Raw genomic sequence first — 18,807 nt, 5'->3', positions numbered from 1 at the left:
ACTGGGATCTCTGGGAAGTTGGGATGGGAGAGGCTGGCAGTGCTCGGAGCCATTGTTAAGAGATTATAATAATTTCTAGTAGTGCAGAAACCGCGCTTTCCTGTAAATCTGTCACGGGAAAGGTGTCAAAACTGGCTTTGGAAAGATTTGGAGTGATATTTGCCCTGTGGGGAGATTATTGCAAGGAGATTTTCCTTTTATAGCTTGTAGGTGCAGTGTTCAGAAGGATGAAGGATTCAGAATAATTTAGAGGTTCCAAGTAAATCATGGAGGTGCTTGCAATTCTGTTACGTTCTCATGACCTGAGCTAACGGCTGTCCTGGCAGAGCGGTGCGGCCGGGCTGAAAGTCACTGCCCCTGGCTGGGTCACCTTGCCCAGCTGCGCTTGTACTGGTCTGGCGATAGACTGGGCATCTCTGCTTTCCCTTCCTTCCCTCGGTAGCTCTGAAATGCTTGTCCTCTCCATTGTTTTTTGTTTCTTTGGTTTTTTACCTAGTTTTACTTTACTGTTTCTTTGCGTTTATCATTTCTTTTCTAAGCCGTCCTTACTGACTTTTTTCCCACCTTCCAGATAAGAACAGATCTTACAGTAGTAAAATCTGTTTTTTCCTCTCCTTTTTTGAGCTTTTCTTTTTCTGGTTGAGTTCTTAACTGCTTTGGAGAGCTAAACTTGTGTGTTCTGAGTGGAGCTACAATGAATATGATTGTCTCAGCTTGCTTGCAGGGATGGGTGTAAGAGGAGAATTCTTGTTCATTATAGCCCCAGTAGATCTTTTGGTCATCAAGCATGGTTTGATGAAGAATAAGAACCAGCATGGATTTTTCGTGGAGATTCTCTTTTGACACGTGGACAGCAGCTGCTGGTTACCCAGCTTCCTCATTTGGAGCACTGGAAACTGAAACTAGAATGATAGTGAGCAAAACCGGCCCTCGGTGAAAGACTGATTTTAATTAAAAAAAAACACCAAACCAAACCAAAAACCTTTCCTCTTTAAAATCACCCTTTATGCCAATTGATGGGTAATTTGGGTTGTTGTAAGTGCAGTTGCCAAAGGAACCGAGGCTCTGTCCAGGCAGGGTAAGCATGAGCGGTTTTATCTCTCCTCCCCATTTTGCATCCTCTTAACGGCTTTGAAACCACTGGTTGTTGTCAGTCAGATTTTCTAGAGAAGCAGAAGTCTCACAAAGTTCCTAATTTTTTTGAAAATTCAGGGCAACTGGGTAAAGAGTTGTATATCTTGGTAATGTTGACCTGTTGTTTGAACTTAACCCTTAATAAATTTTTCAGAATCTGCATCTCTCTGCCCATCTTTCTCACATCCTCACACACACTCTGAAAAATTAGCTCAGCTGTTTGCAGCTTAACACTGTTTTCACTACTGATTGCAGCCCCATGGGAAAAGGTGGTGGTGTTTCTCGAGGCATTTGTGGTTCCCTTGTTCGCGGTCCCAGCAGTGGGACCATAACTTTTCCATCAAAACGCCAAACAGAATTCCCTGTTTGTCTTACCTGCTGTCAGTTTGTGATTTGTTGCATTTAAAAAAAAAGAAAAAAAATCTCCTGTTTGATTTTCAGAAACGGAAAAGATCCCTGTAATGCGCGGACAGTGGTTTATTGATGGTACGTGGCAACCTCTGGAAGAGGAAGAAAGTAACCTCATAGAACAGGAGCACCTCCACCGCTTCAAAGGCCAGCAGCTGCAAGAGAGCTTTGATATGGAAGTATCAAAACCTGTTGATGGGAAGGAGGGTAAGATTGTTTAGATCATTGTTTTTGTAGTACGTTCTCTGGGCAGTTGGGGTCTGTTTTGCTTAAGTAAGAATGTGATCTGTGATGGTTTTTGGTTCGCTCTCCCATTTTTCAGTGCATGTTGATGTTGTAGAATTTCCTGCTGCAGCACATTTGATGAACACTGTAAAAATCATATTCATGGATAAACTTCTTGTTCCCATTTTGCTTCATGTTTCCTGTCTTTTAATTGTGTTTGGAATCTTGCTTCAAACTGAAATCTCTTGATGGGACAAGAAGAGTCAGTGTCCAAATGCAAAGTGGCTATTAGCTGTCTGGCCAGCATTCCTAATTATGCCCTAAAGGGAGTATCAGTTTTACAGATCACATTTCATTTTGCATTCTAGTTTTTTAGAGTAGTTTTCAGCTGTAGTAAATCTTGAGTATTCATTCTTTTACGGAAGACCTTATATTTTAATGGCTGAGGACATTCAGTTAGTGTTCTTGGGAATCTCAGACAAATGCATTTCACGTTTTTAAGAATAGCTTTCTGAAATTACTGATCTATTATTTAATAGTTGAGTTGGTTGATCAGGGTAAGTATAGCACAGCAAAAGTTCAGTATTTTTGGCTTTTACGACTCACTTCTTTGTTGGTTGTCACTTGGTGAACAATCTACAAACCATGAGCTGCAAGTGCAGAGGCCTTACAATATATTTTAGTAGGTTCTTGGTTATTTTTTATAAAACAACTTTTATTTTTAAACTCGTTAAACTACATCTTTGTACAAAGCAGAGTGTAGGAGTGGCTGTGTTTTTGCCATGAGCAAGGAGGAGTTCTGTGTGTGAACTACATGACCGCACAAGTAAAGCTTGTTAATAAATTGGAAGCAAAGCAATGTTCAGGGTACTTCTGTAATCCCTGTAAAGAAAACCAGAATATCAGTTGTTGACTTCAGGAGATTTTTCAACAGCACAGAGAGTAGTTGAGTTTCTAACTCCCCTCAAAGCTAGCGAGGACCCTGTGAATATTTTTTTTTGCTTGTTGTACCACCTTGAGTCGCAGCACTGTGCCGGTACGGCTGCCCTTTTGAAAGGCACTTTTACCTGTATGTCTGTGTGCTTCTCCTGATTTATTGTTCCAGTGTCCTGGTACAAAGCTCAGCTTTGTTAGTACAGCTGCAGCCTCGCTAGGAGTGTGGTGCTGTTTGTGGTGGGGTAGGATGCTTTTACATGCTGGATGTGCTCAGCAGCCATAGGTAGCTTAATTCCTGATGGAAGGGAGGAAGGATGGCTTCAGTTCTACTTGGATTCTCCTTATCAAGTAAGGAAGGGAGTTCTTTTTTCAGAAAAAGTCTGGTCTGTGGATCAGAAATTTTCAGATTTGAGGTAGGAGAGGATGGGGAGAGCAGTGAGAAAGATATAATCCCTGATCTTTATTAAAACAAAAGATCAGGAAAAGAAGCTCCAAATTCAGACACCAGTGCCTTTCTAAAACTAAAGTTTAAAAAAAAAAAGGCAAAACAACAACAACAAAAAAACCCCAAGCTATGTATGCAGACACTTCACATGTCAAGTCTCTGATAACTTTCAATAGATTTTCTTTTTTCGTAGTAATAGGAGAGTTGCAGGAAAATTATAGCTAACAGTAAGTGTGAAAAGTGGTTTTGTCATTATAATATGCCTCTAATACGTCTCTGATCAGCTGGCATCCGTGATTGCCATCTGCACGTGGCACTGGGAGAAGCCTTATAACTTGCATTATCGCTGCTGAAGTAAACATAATTAGTTGGAGAAGTGCTGAAATCAGTTTATAAATATCTTAAATGCTACAATTTGTTGTAATTGCATCCTGTATGAAACATATTTTGGTCCCATCAAGGTTTACAGGCAGCTGTTAAGAGTAGTGGAAGTTAGAATAGATCTGTAAGTACCATTACGAGGTGAAGTGACTATTCGTGATGCTATGACAGAGCATTGTAAATGGTTGAAAAACTAGAAATCTCCTCTAATTCCTCAGCAAAATTAAGACGATTGCTGTAGCAGTCTGTTAGTACTTAGACATAATTACTTTCTTGTATGAACATGTCAGTTTGCATCATGAATAGCGAAAAACAAACTTGTCAACAAGCATCTTGTTGGTATGCAGAAGACAAACCTATCGACTCTTGACCCCAGCCATGTTCTACACGGTGGCAGTAGGGTGAAACTTTAGGAGCAGGTTCCACTTTCCTGCTCCTGTTCTGGATAATTTTCTCTGATTCAGCCTCCTAGCTCAAGGCAACATATGATATCTCGGAAATTAGTATCCAAGACTCAATTGACAGTTTATTTGTAATTTAATATCTTTATTTTATTGGCCTCTGAAATATTTTTTGTGAAGAAAACAGAATTGCAAGCAAGTTTCCTAGGTGTTCAGCACCCTAAGCTTTTGAGCCGCCTGCTCAGTGAATTGCTGGCGATCGAATCACCTTCCATAAGCTCAGGGCAGACTCCTGTCAATGTATGGAGTCATCTGTACAGATGAGTTTGTCTTTGCAAAAAATGATTTCCCACTCCAATGATTTTATTTATTAATTCTGCTCCTGCATTGCAACATGGTAATAAGGAAATAACTAAGCTTCATCCAGGGCTTTAGTTGGTGATAGGATGTTGATGAATAAATGCCCCGTTATTAAACTCTTAGTCCAAGCAAACTTTCCTCCAAAAGTGCAGAATATTTCAAAAGGGGGGGGGGTCTCTAACCTGTGGCCTGTAAGTAACATAATGCCCGTGCTGCCTTCCAGTCTTGTTTTTCTTTACAGCACGTGAAGCTGTAAATGCTGAAGGTAACAGGAGGCATATGACAGTGTTCAGGTGAATGATTTCTCAAGTTCTGTTTTCCATGGGACAGCCTGGAGACATGGGCAGGACATCCCTCTGCTGAGCGAACTGTAGGGATATTTTTATTTTCTTCCTTACAAAGTGTTTAATTTAATGCCCTGCGAAATGAACTGCATTTATGGTGCCTGATATCGCTCACCCCTCTTGGTGTCCGACCCTCTTCAGCAGTCTGCTGACCTGTAGGTCTCAGCAGTGGCATGACTTTCTCAGGTAAGTTATTTGTGATGGCAGAACGCAGAAATGGGGCAGTTTATTTCTTAGGACTGTCCAAGCAGGTTAACGTGACCTTTAGATTTGCCATATCTAGTTCACCTGGATTTGTCTCCTGGAAGGTTATGTCCTGCAGGAGTTCACAGATGTGGTTCCCAGGTACTGTGGCCCTATCTACTGCTTGGAAAAATTAGTCAAATTTCTGAAATTTTTGACATTTCTGAATATGTTGGCATCTGTAATGCTTTTAAAAGGCCAGCTACCCTGACCAGTGGTCTCTGAAGTACAGCACACACAGGAGGTGTTGGCATGCGACAGCCGGCTCCCCGGACCAGGCGGTACGTCTTCACGTTGCGGAGGGATGCTGAGCACACAAGCCTCTCTTTTTGTTGGTGCTGCAGGGCTCTCTGCCTCCCGAGGTGCCTAAAACCAGGCCAGAGGAATGCTGCTGGTGCACGCGAATCCTGCAAGGGCACCACCCGTCTCCTCCATAGCTTGACCACACTTTATTTCACATCTCATCACCCTGGCGTCCGCTTTGCTCCTGGCCAAATTCCACATCCATTTTTCAGTTTGAGTAGTTGGTATTTTGTAGTTGATAATTTTATTGTTGATAGATACAAGAAAGGTCATTGCTATTCTGTCTTTTAAGACAGAGTAATCGATACGGCTACAGGAGGAAGCCACAGTTAGGATGAAGAATTAGGGGTTTGGCTGCATTTCGGCTGCTCTGTCGTGAAACAATGTCTGCAGCCTGGGTTTGAGTGAATGCAAATCACAAATTTGCACAAATGCAAATCTGCACGTCGGTGGGTGCAGGAAGGTGTCTTCTGTCTCGTCATTACATAAAGTAATTTTCCATCATTTTCTTGAGCAAAATGAGAGTCATCACATTGCCATTTTATAGTTGTATTGAGGAGGAAAACTTGGCATTTGCCATTCAACTCTTTGCTAAAAACAAGTCGACTCTGATTTAGAAACTGTTAGATTTAGAAACTGTTTTTCATGCACACTTAGGCAGACAGAGTTCAGGACCTATCTAAAGTAGTCCGTCAAAGGAGCAGCGTTCTCAAGAGATTTCAGTAATATCAAGGCCATTGTAAGATAAAACAAGACCATGAACTCGAATCATAGCAGATGCTTAAGGGTTCTCAGACTAGATATTTTTGGTGTTTGATCACCGTAAATGCCGTAATGCTCAGACCAAGAGCTTCTTGGTGGAGGGTCAAAGTCAGTAGTTCAGTGTTGATTTTTCCCTCTTGCTCTGCGTCCAGAGCCCACATATCCCTCGCTGTGAGTTCCTCAAGCATGGAGGAGCTGTTAGCAGGCAGGGAGGATGAAATTTAATTAGGATGAAATGAAGCTGAAAGCTTAATATATGTGATAGTAAGGTGGGAATCGATGTAGTTCATTGTATTTGCACAACAGATTGTGCAATATCCAGCCATAGAGATGCTCAAAATGCAGCTGGAAATCGCCTGAGCAACCTGATTCCACCTTGAAATTGGATCCAACTTAAAAGTTGATTCTGCGCAGGTTGGAGCAGATTAACCCCAGCAGTCTCTTTGACAGAAGTTACGCTGTATCAAGTCTATGATTCTGTGATAGATGATAAGAAATATAGAAAAAAAATCCTGTGAGTCAGAATCAGAATTAATTTTTTTAATGTGTCGATTTTAAGTTTATTTGTTTTTCTTGTGGCATTTCAGCATGTGGTTAGGTGCCACAAAAACAATAGAAGTTGCATTTGAAATAGTTGATTTGTTTTGTCTTAGATTTCAAATAAGTTTTTCTCTCTTCATGAAAAGTTTGTATGGATTTTTGTCACAGCTGGCTAAGTTAACCTTCAGATGAGAAAGTGATATTCCCAGAATCAGAGACGTGCAGATCAGGAGGGATCTCTGGAGGTGGTCTAGTCCAACCTCCCAGCTCAAAGCCATGGAGTCAATGAGAGCAAGTTCCTCAGGATATTTCCAGTGGGGTTTTGAATATCTCAAGCAATGGAAACTCCACAGCCTCTCTGGCAGCCTGTTCCAGTGCTTTACCAACCTCACAGTGAAAAACTTTTTTTTTTATACTTTTCTTGAATTTCCTATGTATATTCTTCACGAGCATTATATCTCCACAGCCAGTAAAATATTCTACCGGCTAAATTATTCCCTCAAGCCCCAAGTGCAGTCGCGATGAGCCTAATTTTCCTCTCCTCTAGAGATGTGCAGCAGCGGTACGCATCACTTGCAGCTGTATTAAGGCATCTGCTGGCAGAGCTGTTAGCTGAGGGTGTGGAGGGGTCTGATCCTGGACCAGGATAACTGTGGCACTCGAAGCCCTTGGCACAAGCATGGAGCATCACTCACTTGCACTGGCATAAGTTAGTGGATCACGGAATATTAGGGAAGATGTCATTCAGCCGCATTTCTCCCCCCTCTCCAGCATACTAACTGGTTCCAGGTGATTGCAGCGTAATGACTTTGTGGATTCAGAAGCCAGGCTGGAGCCTCTTGATTCCTCATTGTATTTAAACACACTCTCTTGACTGTAGCAGGTTTTTGAGGCTAAAACATTTTGAAATTAAGACTATTCGTATGAGTGAGGGCCCACAGAAGATGTAGATTTGTAGCACCTCAAGAAACCCTGAAGAAGCATCAAATGTATCCATCATAACCGAATTAACAGTGACCACAAGTCTTCCGTTGTGTAAGATCCGAGAGCAGCTTTTTTCTCCCCTCGTGACTTCACCCGCTCCTTAGCAGGACCTTTCACTTTACCTTAAAGTATTTCATCCATAATCACACAGCACCAATGTGTGAGTCCCTGAAAAAGGATCTTTTGGATTGCTGTGCGGTATTTCAATATTATCAAAAGGAGTGAAATAAAACTATTCAAAGTCTAATAAAAGTTACCGACCTACTTTACCACCAAGGGGCGGCTCAGCAGCAAGGCGTGCATGCTGTTGCGTTGGAAGGCAGCTTCTTGAGGACTTGCAGAACAGGGTGACAGTAGGATATGTTGTATGATCTAACTTTCAATGATCCTCTTATGCTTTTGGGGGAAAAAAATAGAGCTGTGCTTAAAATTGAATTGGTATAGTTTTTTGGTTTGGGGTTTTTTTTTTTTGTTGTTTTTTGGTGTTTTTTTTCCAAATATCTAGTGTATCCTTAAGAAACGTTGCTCTGTTCTACCCTGGACAAATAGAGCGTTTATGCTTTTGTTTGTGTAAATGCAAAAGCACTCGTTGAGTCTGATTGCACTGTGTTCTAGCTGTCTTTTACTAATGCATTTCGCTTTCTTGTGAGGTCCTAACTGTTTACGAAGAGTGTAGAAATTGAATTTGGCTAATGTGACCTGACACTTTTGCTACAAAACCAGGTTTTTAAGTGTATATACTTTTTCAGAAAATGTGCCAACTTTTTTTTTCTAAACATGATAATACTAATGAAAAAAATGACACCCCTTTTAAAAATTTTACTTTGAAGCTCAGTGTTTTTACTTTTAGTTCTCTACTACCTCCCTCCCTTCTCCCTCCCTTCTTTGTTCAAATGGAGAGGATATAAGGAGAATTCAGACGCTGCATGTCTTAAGCGAAAGCGTTCCCAAGGTACAGTAATTGTAGATATTTTTTTTTTGTAGTACTCCTGGCTTAGGAAGCTTTAAATTCTAGCTTGCTTATATGATTTAAATATGTTAGATTTACATGCTTCAATTTCTTCAGCTGTATTCATGCCATTTCCTTCAAAAGGGAAGGAAAAAGCATCATAAATCTTAGAAGAAAAGTAGAAGTATTGTGGATCGTAGAGAAAAGTAGATGCTAACAGTATCGTGCAGTAGTACTTATTATAATTGTTTGTGACTGATGAAAAATGTAAACATTTGCTTCTTACGTTCTTTATTGGCTTTTTCAATAAGCTAAAAGCAACTTTTTTAGAATCACAGCAGGCCTAGGATAAGTTAAATTATGTCAGAGAAGGAACGGAGGGGTTCGTACTAGATAATGTTTTGTTTGCCACTTTTTTTTTTTTTTTTTGGGTAATGCATGCTGCTTTAATTTTATGTTGTAAATTATTTTTACTGCAGCTTTTTTTTATGAGTACTGGAATGAAATGAGACTTTGGACATAATATAAAAAGGGGAAGCGGTATAGAACACGTGCTGCTGTGCTGCAGAAAACAACCTTGAACTTTGCAGCAGCTGGTGTTGTGCAAATCTGTTTCAGAAAGTGGGAGTAGAACTTAAAGGAGCCGTAAGGAGGCTCAAAAGTGCTTGTCACTGGTCTTTCTCTGCCACCATTTAAAGCCAGCAGGGATTAAACTTTTACTGATTTCAGTGACTGTGGAACTAGACTTCTGAAAGCTGCACCCTGCATTTAAAATGTAAATCCACATGGTAGGTTTAGAGTTATTCTTGTCATGCCATTTATTCTTTTCGCTCCGGTAAAGTATGATGATTTATTTTGACATGCATAAATGTTTACCTTTTGACTTTCCTTAATAATGTTTTCCTATAATTGGGTCCAAATGAAAATGCCTGAAATCGAAGTGTTTAATAATAAATTTTTTTTCCTGCCTCTTCTCACACAAGGAGCTTAAATCTGTTAAAGGTGAATAAGTGTAACTGCTGTCTTGATCAGTAACAAAGGATGTCTGCCATTTATTTTGTGATTGTAATTTTGAAATTATTTTGTAATTTTTTTTTTCCTCCAAATCAAGTTCAGTTTAGGTCACGAATGTGCTTGAATTAAAAAAATTAAAAGTAGGTGCTCATATAACAAATAGTGACAGTGATGAATTGGGAGGTGGTGAAGTTCAATAGAAAAACGACAGCAATGTGAAACAGCCCAATTTAATTAAGAGAAATAGCCTTTTTAACTACTTTACATTTGTTTTTAAATAAATAAAAAAGGTTTTAAAATCTACAGCTGTACCTCAGGTGTACATACCAGAACTTCAGCGTTGTTTAAGAACAACAGCAGCCAAATTACGCTCTCAGCTGCGTGTATGGTGTGGCAGGGTTTTGCATAGAAACTAACAATTTTTGATTTATTTTAAAATCCCAGAAAAAAAGAAGGCAGAAGAGGTTTTCAAATAGTATGTATCCCTTCTCTGGTCTTTAGCCCTGACTGGGATGACAGTGCCTTTGTGGAGGAGACGGAGATAATATCAGCTCTTAGCACTTTGAAGATACTTTCCTCTAGACTGACTTCAGCGTAGTCAAACTCTGGTAGAAGAGAATCGCCCCGTGCTTTGGTCTTGGCAGGTAGATTAAAGTATCAAGTGAAAAACCAGGTCCTTGCTTTAAAAGGTATTTAATTTTAAACGGCTGGCCCTGTGAAATGCCATGTTCAAGTGCCTGTCTGCCTGCACTTGATGCTGGAGGTGTTCAGCTCCTCAAGCACTTGAGCTGGGAGGATGTTTGCACTAGCAGTACACGTGCGGTGGGGCACATCCCCAGCTTCTCCACGGGTTTTGTGCTATGAGCATAAAAAATAGCGCAGGCTTTCTGCTCCCCAGTTACTCGCCAGTTATTTTGACTCAAGATGAGTTTCTGGAGTCTAATTGAGATCACGTTCTCAAGGCTTTAGGAATGTGTCGTTCTATATGTTTACCTTTTCATTTTTCATATTTAAACTTTTTAGAGGCATTTTTCCCCTCTATGTTCATCTCTCATGGTGAAACTGGGAGTTTGTTGGGTAGTAACTGTTGAGTTCTTCAGCAGAAAGAAGTCCTTTCTTGATCCCTTTGCCTCCCCTGTGCTTCTCTCCTTGTTTTTGCACGGCTTGCTCGCTCCTGTCGAGCGTTAGGCTGTCTTCCATCTACAGTGGGGTTGTACCTTCCACGTATTGCATACTCTAGATGTCTGTCATGGTTGGTATTCCTGAAAAATGTTTAATTTCTAGTTTCTGGCTCCAAAACTGGTCCTTATTTCCATGGGCTTGGCTTTCAATCCCGAACTAGAAAACTAAGCAGTGAGCAAAGCACTTAGGGTTTTCTGCAACTGGAGAAGAGGCACCTACAGCGATGCCGTCTAAGCACATTGTCAGTGTCAGAGAAGTGATTCACGTGAAAACAAAAAGCTGTAAGAAGTCTGGTCCAGAGAGAGATGCCTGTCCCATGGTTTTACGGGAGACCCTTCATCTTCTGTGCCTGATGTTCAGAGATATAGCCACAGTCAGGTCTCGATGAAGCTCAGCAACATCCCAGCCTGATGCTCTGGAGGATGTAGAAGGTGTGCTCCTGAAGGACCCAGGAGACAGAGGAATGAACACAGAGAGCATTCCCCTGGGCCATACCCTCTGCCTAATCTGAATTCTGCGACTTAGCTTCCTCAGCCACGCTACGACATGCCTTGGTGACTTCATGACATTCTGTGACATCTCTTGGCATGAAGAGCTCCCAAGTTGTCAATTTGACCACCTCTGCAGCATGCCAGAGGTTTATAGGACAGTAAACATTTGTTCTGAGAAGAGAATGTAAATCATGTTATCTCATCATCTTCAGGAAAACATAAATTTCTCTTCCTTGTGTTCAGTTTCAAAACAGCGACATCAGCCCTTGTTATCCCATACCTGGAAAGCACAGTTTGCATATTTTGATTTTTTTTTTAGGATGTTTATTTTCGGACTGCTATCAAATCCTCTCCAAAGACACTTTGTTTTGTTCCCTGCCTCACTGTTAACACACCTGGGACTGAGAGCAGCACAATCTCCTTTTGGTTGGGCTCTGAGAGTCTTGAGAATATTTTCACCATCCTTGGTGCAGTGTTGGCCCTCATGAAGAGGTACCTTATTGCAGGTTGTTTGGTTTTGTTTTGTTTTTTTTTTTACCTAAAGAGTATTTCATGTGCATAATGACAGAGAACCACCATCTCTGCCTAGATACACACTCGCACATGGCTTGTGGATCGTTTATCCCTGTGACTGGTCTCAGCTGGGCAGCTCTTGTCTCCGTTTGGTTTCAACCATGCAAATCGGCAAAGGTGTACCATTTTTCTCTCCCCAGATGTTGTCATCACTGGGACAAATGCTTAGTTAAGGATAGAGAGCACACAACCATAGTCACTCCTGTTTAGTGGGGTGTCACTCCTATTTTGAAGGGGTATTCTTGCACACCAAGAGGGCCTGGAGCTCAGGGTGATAGATTTTACCCTTATTAGAGGATTTATCTTCCACTGGTGGACATCACGTCCAGGGTCTGAGGATGAACAGACATCCCCGTGTTTATATAAATTAAAAAAGGGGAGGCAAAATCTCACCCCGCCCCAGTAAGAGAGGGTGGGTTGGTCTGTGGAATGGGTGCATTGATCCTTTAAACGGTGCACCCCATGGGATTTCAAAACAGAGTGCCCAGGTAGAGCACCCAGCATCGTTTGTTTTGACCTTGGTGACTCCTAAAGGAATGGGTAACTGTGGAAGCGTTATCGAAATTTCTGCAAAATACTGCGCTGGAGTGCACGGTGCCTTTGAAATTTCCTGCAACCACTGTTTTTCAGTGATGGAGTCTCTCTACTGCTGGCTTGGACTTTGCTCTGGAGTGTGCACATGGACAGACACTCAAGAGCGAAGCAGTGGATGTGTTGATAAACAAAATTTACTGAGAGATGCAAAATGTAAATATAGCAATTAAAATTGCAAAATTTATCATCTTACAGGCAAATTGGTAGATTCTCTGAAAAGTGTTGTCCATATGCGTCTTCTGGATCCTGGCACTTCCCTAAAAACTCCTGATATTTTGTGGTTGAAGGTAAACTGAGAAGCAAGAAAAACCACACACTTTATTTTTTTCCCCTTAACTCTGGGTGCTGGGTAGAAAGGAAGGGTGTATAGTCCAAATGCTGTAAAAAATATATCTGAGCTTCAGTGCAGTGTGCGTGTTAATGACACATCTCAGAGATAAGTTACTCTGTTGTCAAGAAGTACGGTCCTCCTGAAGGTCACTGGTAGTTTCACCTGGTGCTTGTGTTAACAGCAGACCAAATTTTTCAGGTTCCCTTTTGAAGGCATTACTAAGTATGCAGAGAAATACTGTTGGGTATGTCATTTGCAGTTCCTCAGTGTGCTCATATCTTGGAGCTGATTTTGATGTGACCTTCAACATCTGTGTTTTTGAAGAACGCCATAAGAGTAAGAGTTAGGAATGTTCTTCCCAAGTGAGATGAATTCATGCGGGGTAGGGAAAACCTACTTCTTTCTGTGTATTCTTTCCAACAGAGAGACTTAGGCTTGATTCCAGAAAGAGTTTGATGATCACTCCTCCCCAAATGGGTATTCTTCCAGTGGTAATCAGTGACTCGGCCACGGGTCTCTCCATCTCTGCATGCTTTGGATGTTGAGCACAACACTCTCCAAAGCCATCAAGCTTTCAGCCCTCCTCTGTCAGCTTCCCCAGGAACATATTCTGAGAGGGATTTTACAGAATGCAGGTGGAACAGCTCTTAAAGACCTGCTAGACAATGCATAAAAAGTCTACATTGTCCATGGAATCAAGGATGGAGGAGATTGCAGAGACATCTGCGAGGTGGTCCCTTGCCTTTGCCACTCGCCCACGTGCCTGTCTCTGGACATCACGCTGTGTGCTGCATTGTCTCCAAGTCTGAAAGAGGAAGTTTTGCTGGGTATTTCCTTTCTTGCTCCAGTTCTAAACTGAGATTTCTGGACATGGATTCATGTCTGTGCCTACAGGGATGTTTCTGAAAAATCAGCTTGCATGTTGGTTGACTTCTCGCTAGATTGCTTCTTGCTCTGGCCAGTCGTTACCCTAAGCTGCCGTGTCTGCTCTTCAAAGTCAGGCTTGCTTCCTCTCCTGTTCTCCTCTGTCAGTGTAAAACAGCAATATCATTCCAGTTATTTTTTGTGAGTCAGTTTGCTATGACAGAAGGGGTAATCTTTTTCAAATCCCTGTGTTTCCTACAGACTTCATTTAGTTTTTCAGCAGACGATGTCAGGTCTGTCTGCCTTGGCAAAGAAACAAAAAATACTACAGGAGAAAGGTCACGACTTCTAGCTTCACGTGCCTGGTTTGTGCTGTAGCAGAGTTAAAATGGGAAGGTCCCTTCTAACCCAAACCATTCTATGAAATCGTGATGGCTCAGGCTTTCTCAGAATGTTTTTAGGCGAGTATAAAAACTTAATTTGAGTGGTTTCACATAGGGGACAGGCTAGAGCTCTGCTGCGTATGGAAAAAAAACCCAAACCAGCCCCTCTGAGTATTTTCCATGACTTTGAACTTTTTAGGAACACCGATGACAGTTAAATACTTATTTTTTTTTTTGGTCACAGGGCTATTGCTGTTGTCAGCTCACCAAATTTTGTGTGTCCCACATTAGATGAGACCTAAGCAGCAGAGCAGCAGATTTCCAAGCTTAGGGTGGGATCTGAATTACTAGGATGACAGCTGTGGTACTGCTTTGCTTAAGCAAGCTCTGAGCCTCAGTTAGACGAGAGATTCTGACTTGCATTATAACATGCCTGCTGGGCTTAATCCTGAAATCAGGCAGTGTGTCATGAGGTTGGTCCCAGAGCTCAATCGGTTCCAAATCTGGAAAACACAATAACAGCACACAAAAAAACCCACTAGAGCTCTTAGTGGCTTTTGAAAGAGCTGTGATTCTGTTCTGTGCCAGAAATTACTCATTCAGAGGCTTTCTCATTGAACTGCCTTCCCAGCTCCTAGATATTTCTGAAAGGATAGAAATGCAATGGAGACTTCTAGTAGTGGAGCCTTGAAAGCCACTGTGTTACTGCAGTGTGCGGTGAAAACCAGGGATCTGACCGTACGGACACGGGAGAGAGAAGATAGGAGTGAAATTGCATTTTTTTCTAGTGATTAGGGTGCACAGAGCAGCCACCTGGTCATCACACCAGCCTGCAGTATTTCAGGATGCATTGCCCTGCCCCTCCTTTTTTTTTTTTTTGTTTTGTTTTCAGCTAAGGGAATATTTTGGAAAAGTACCATCCCAAAATGAGGGTGGGAGGAGAATAATATGAAATGTCCTCAGAGGTGATCTCCAAACTGCTGCTTGTTCTTCTGGTCAGATTAATCCTAAATGAAAAAAAAAAAAAAAACAACTTTTGAAGGTAAGAAATAATACAGATTTTAGGTATAATGGAGCTCTAGATTTTGACCTATGTGTAAATTACTCTTTGTGTGTTTGAAGAGGCTTTTTTTTGCTCTTACCCGTCTCAATTAAATGTTGTTCCTTTTCGCTGCAGCTATTCATAGTCTAAAGTTGAGCCGCAACCATGTGGACTGGCACAGTGTGGACGAAGTGTATCTTTACAGCGATGCAACCACATCTAAAATTGCAAGAACTGTCACACAAAAGTTGGGGTTTTCTAAAGGTAATACTTCTCTGAGTTTGTAAAGAATATTGTAAAAGCCAGTATTTTAAGTTTGTTACTTTAATGCTAGAGGGAGATTTCAAGTTTGAAGTTTTAATATGTGACTATCCCGCTTTGGCCGTTGCAGTTTTTACAGTATATTAGGGTGTTGGACATAATTGTAACTGGATGTGAATAGCCTATGAGTTATTTTTATCACCTATTTTATTATTTTGGATGCAGCAGTTAGCATTACATAATAAGTACATGAAAATATTACAGTGACCGTCTAGCAGCTGTGATATAAGCATCAAAGTTCCCTTTGCAACCGTAACTTTACGACTATGTACTTGAATATTGTGATGCCTTCCTTAAATACGTGATCATACCTCTCGCCAGCTCTTGCTTTTTTTCAGTTCATTAAACAGACATATGAACTGAGAGGACGGGTGAAGCATTTAGACAGAATTTTTTATCCAGGCTCATTTAAGCTCAAAACTACCGGTTAGGAAGCCAGCAAGGCTGAGCTGGTTGGAAGAGAGGAAAGCAAAAGGCAGATTATTGCCAGCCTAGAAACTGGAACTTGTCCACTCTGTTGTGGTGTTCCTATGCACTGCTGGACAACTCCGAAAACAAGAACATACACATCTGTTTTGTTCCTTGGTCTCTGAAAAGACAAGATCAGGTAATAAGTTTGGCTTTAATCTCCATGCCTCTGTTGTGTAATTAATGCCCTCTCACCCCACAGGGCTCTGGGGTGGATACTTCATTAATGTTTGCCAAGAATTAATATAATTCAGTGCTTCGGTTCCAGAAGAAATTAAGTATATTCTGTATCCAGAACATGATTTGGATAGTGTGTAATAAATAATAAGTAAGATGTGTCCTAAACAATTTGGAGAGGGAAATATTAAACAGAAGCCCACTTGATAAACAAAACCCGCGTAAAAACTGCCCTTAGTGTTTTTGCAGTGTTTTCTTCCTTAAAAACCAAACAAGTTGTTTGTTTCAGTTTTTGTGGTGGGGAATGATGCTCCATGGCCACGCGAAGGGGTTGCTGGATTCATTTGGAGCTAGAGCACTCGTGCAAGGCTGTGGTCCTCGCTGTGGGTCTGTCACTAGAGGGGGATGGAGACACGCTGTGCTGGTGGGTTTCTCAATCCATGGGCGCAGCAGTGAGAGAATACCCAGATTTGCCTTGAGTAATTGATTTTTGGTTTGGCCACTGAAGTGGAGAACAAGTGGGGAAATTTGAGGTTGGAACAGCTTGAAATAAAACATAGGTTTTCCCCATTAAAATGAAAAATTGTAAAGCTTTTCAACCAGCTCTCTTAACTGGGTCAGAGAAAGAATGACAATACTTGTGAGTTTTGTGGTCAGATCATTTCCATGACCCTTCCATGCTGTGGAAGTAAGGTGGAGATGTAAGGAAGTTTAATGATTGAGACACACAGAGGAAGGGTATTGTGTTGTAAAAGTGGATGGACAATTATACAACTGTTTTCCAAAAACGTCTCTGAAATGAGTTACCTTTACAGTGGAAATGTTAATGCACTGACTCATACGATTAACATCACCCAGTTACTCAAATCTCTCAGGAGTTTAAAATGGCAGATATTTTAAAATACATGCTATTCCTTTGTGTGTAATCTTATTTTCAAATAATTCAATGCATTGGTCTGAGACAAGTCAAGCTTCTGTCAACATGTAAGACCATTGCACTTCACAGAATGTAACTGATCCAGGTTCGTGTTTCTTCTACAGCTTCGAGCAGTGGGACAAGGCTACATAGAGGCTATGTAGAAGAAGCTACGTTAGAAGACAAGCCGCCACAAACTAGTCACATTGTGTTTGTTGTGCATGGTATTGGGCAGAAAATGGACCAAGGAAGGATCATCAAAAACACAGCTATGTGAGTGCTTTGTAATATTTGCAGTACCGACTCTAGCCTGAGATAAGGCTGACGTTATAAATGACAACAGACCCTTCCTCTTTCCTTCTCTTCTTCCTCTTTGGTATTTTAAATTGTGGGTATGCTACTTTCTATGTTAATTTGGATGTATGAGCCTCGTGAGAGCAGCTGCAAGGCAGAAAAGTAAAGATATATTCTGTTTTCATGACCAACACTTGCAACTTTTAAGGGGACTGGCCTGTGAATTTCCAGCAGCTGTGGTCAGTGGCTTTGCTGAGCGGGGAGAGATTTTTCATTTGGTCAAAATCAATCTCCATTGTTCCTGCTGGTTGTCAGAATAGTGGAAGAGTGAAGTGCATACTGGTAAGAGGGGGAAATGAGGAGCTAGAGGGGATGTTGGCATTCTTAACAGGATGGAGTGACTTCATACGGTTGGAAGCTATTGCTGGGAGTCTGCTCATCAAACTCTGTGCATAGATGCCTGCTAAAAAGTAAAACACGATTGAAAGCTCACCAGATCTTTTGAGTGTCTTTTCTGAGGACTGGCTTGCAGATGGTTTTCAGTTTGACACCTGAGCTAACTCAGAAGGCCACTTAGGGTGCTGGTGAATGGAAAGAAAAACTCCTGAGCTGTTGAGAATGCTGTCCCTGGAAAGATTGCCGAATATTAGAAGAAATTGTAAAGTCTTGATGACAGCATTGTGAGGGACAGGTGTTGTTAAGGAATGCTTCATTAGCTGAAGGAAGAGGTAAAAAAGTGTTAACTGCAGATGGGTTTTGCACAGATAGCTTCGTGTATGTGTTCCAAACAGTTCTGCGTTCCATCAAAGTCGACAGAAATAGTGACATACCCGGGGACTCCTGTGGAAGTGTGTGTAGGGCTGGGATTGCTGACTTGGTGGTAAGAGCTTTGTGAACTTCCCTTTAAATCCAGAATGGTAACGTAGGTCAGCGTTTATGTGCCATCGCTGTGGTGTGTACCATCACGTCAGCAGGCTCTTGTGTTCGGTCAGCTCGTTGTTCCACTCTAGTGTCCTCTGGGGTGTAGAGTAGACCTCTTGATTTCACCGCCGTGTCATTTGTCATCTCAGAGCAACAACCTGCTACTCCCTACTCCCCTTGTTCTGGCACTTCACTGCTCTTTTATTTGTGTTGTTTAAGAGCAAGCAATCAAAACCAAAGAGAAAAGGATCCACAACCCGTAATAAAAAGCTGAAATTAGTCACCAACACAAATGGAAAAACTTTAAATTTTTATAGGAGGCAGTTACACTGGAAATGCAAATACCCTAAATATAAGTTGCTGTTTTAACAGCGATGAGAAAAAAACCTTCCACCTTGGAATCATTAAGGTTTTTTTTCTTTTTCTTTCTCCCTACCCTGTTTTGCATTGAACATACATACAGGGATAGTATGGGTGGATTAACTCCAGGACACGGTGCATAGGTGTTCATTCGACAAGAGGTCCTGCTTTAACTGGCAGCCCATTATGTGAAATCTTTTATCTAAAAGGAAAACAAGACTTTTTGTGCTTCAGTAAATCTCTCTTATATCCTGAAGAAATATCAGACAGTATTGCATAGTCTTTTAAAATGCAAATTATTGTCATAAATTGTGTAATCTGTACAAAATCTGCAAATGAAATAATAATTTTAGATTGAAGTCTCTCTTTTTTTTTTAATAGCATAGAAGTTATCAGTGAGGAAGATCCCATGTGTTCTAGGAAGAGATTTTAGAAGAAACGTCTGCCAGGCAAGCACAGTG

At 41.2% G+C, this 18,807-nt stretch overlaps 1 protein-coding gene across 1 annotated transcript in view; it reads left to right on the top strand.

The window, feature by feature from the left end:
* Nucleotides 1-1,565: 1,565 nt before the first annotated feature.
* DDHD1 (DDHD domain containing 1) overlaps nt 1,566-18,807 on the top strand; it is a gene marked incomplete at both ends in the record, with an annotated part of 44,635 nt that continues 27,393 nt past the window's right edge. The window contains 4 exon segments of the mRNA XM_010075704.1: nt 1,566-1,749; nt 4,794-4,820; nt 15,025-15,153; nt 16,897-17,044. Coding sequence (XP_010074006.1) covers nt 1,566-1,749; nt 4,794-4,820; nt 15,025-15,153; nt 16,897-17,044 — 488 coding nt within the window.

The sequence above is a fragment of the Pterocles gutturalis genome, unplaced genomic scaffold (genome assembly GCF_000699245.1).
Source record: "Pterocles gutturalis isolate BGI_N339 unplaced genomic scaffold, ASM69924v1 scaffold46087, whole genome shotgun sequence".
NCBI classification, from domain to species: domain Eukaryota; kingdom Metazoa; phylum Chordata; class Aves; order Pterocliformes; family Pteroclidae; genus Pterocles; species Pterocles gutturalis.
Note: the sequence above shows the minus strand (reverse complement) of the source record. Positions and strands in the feature narration are given on the sequence as shown.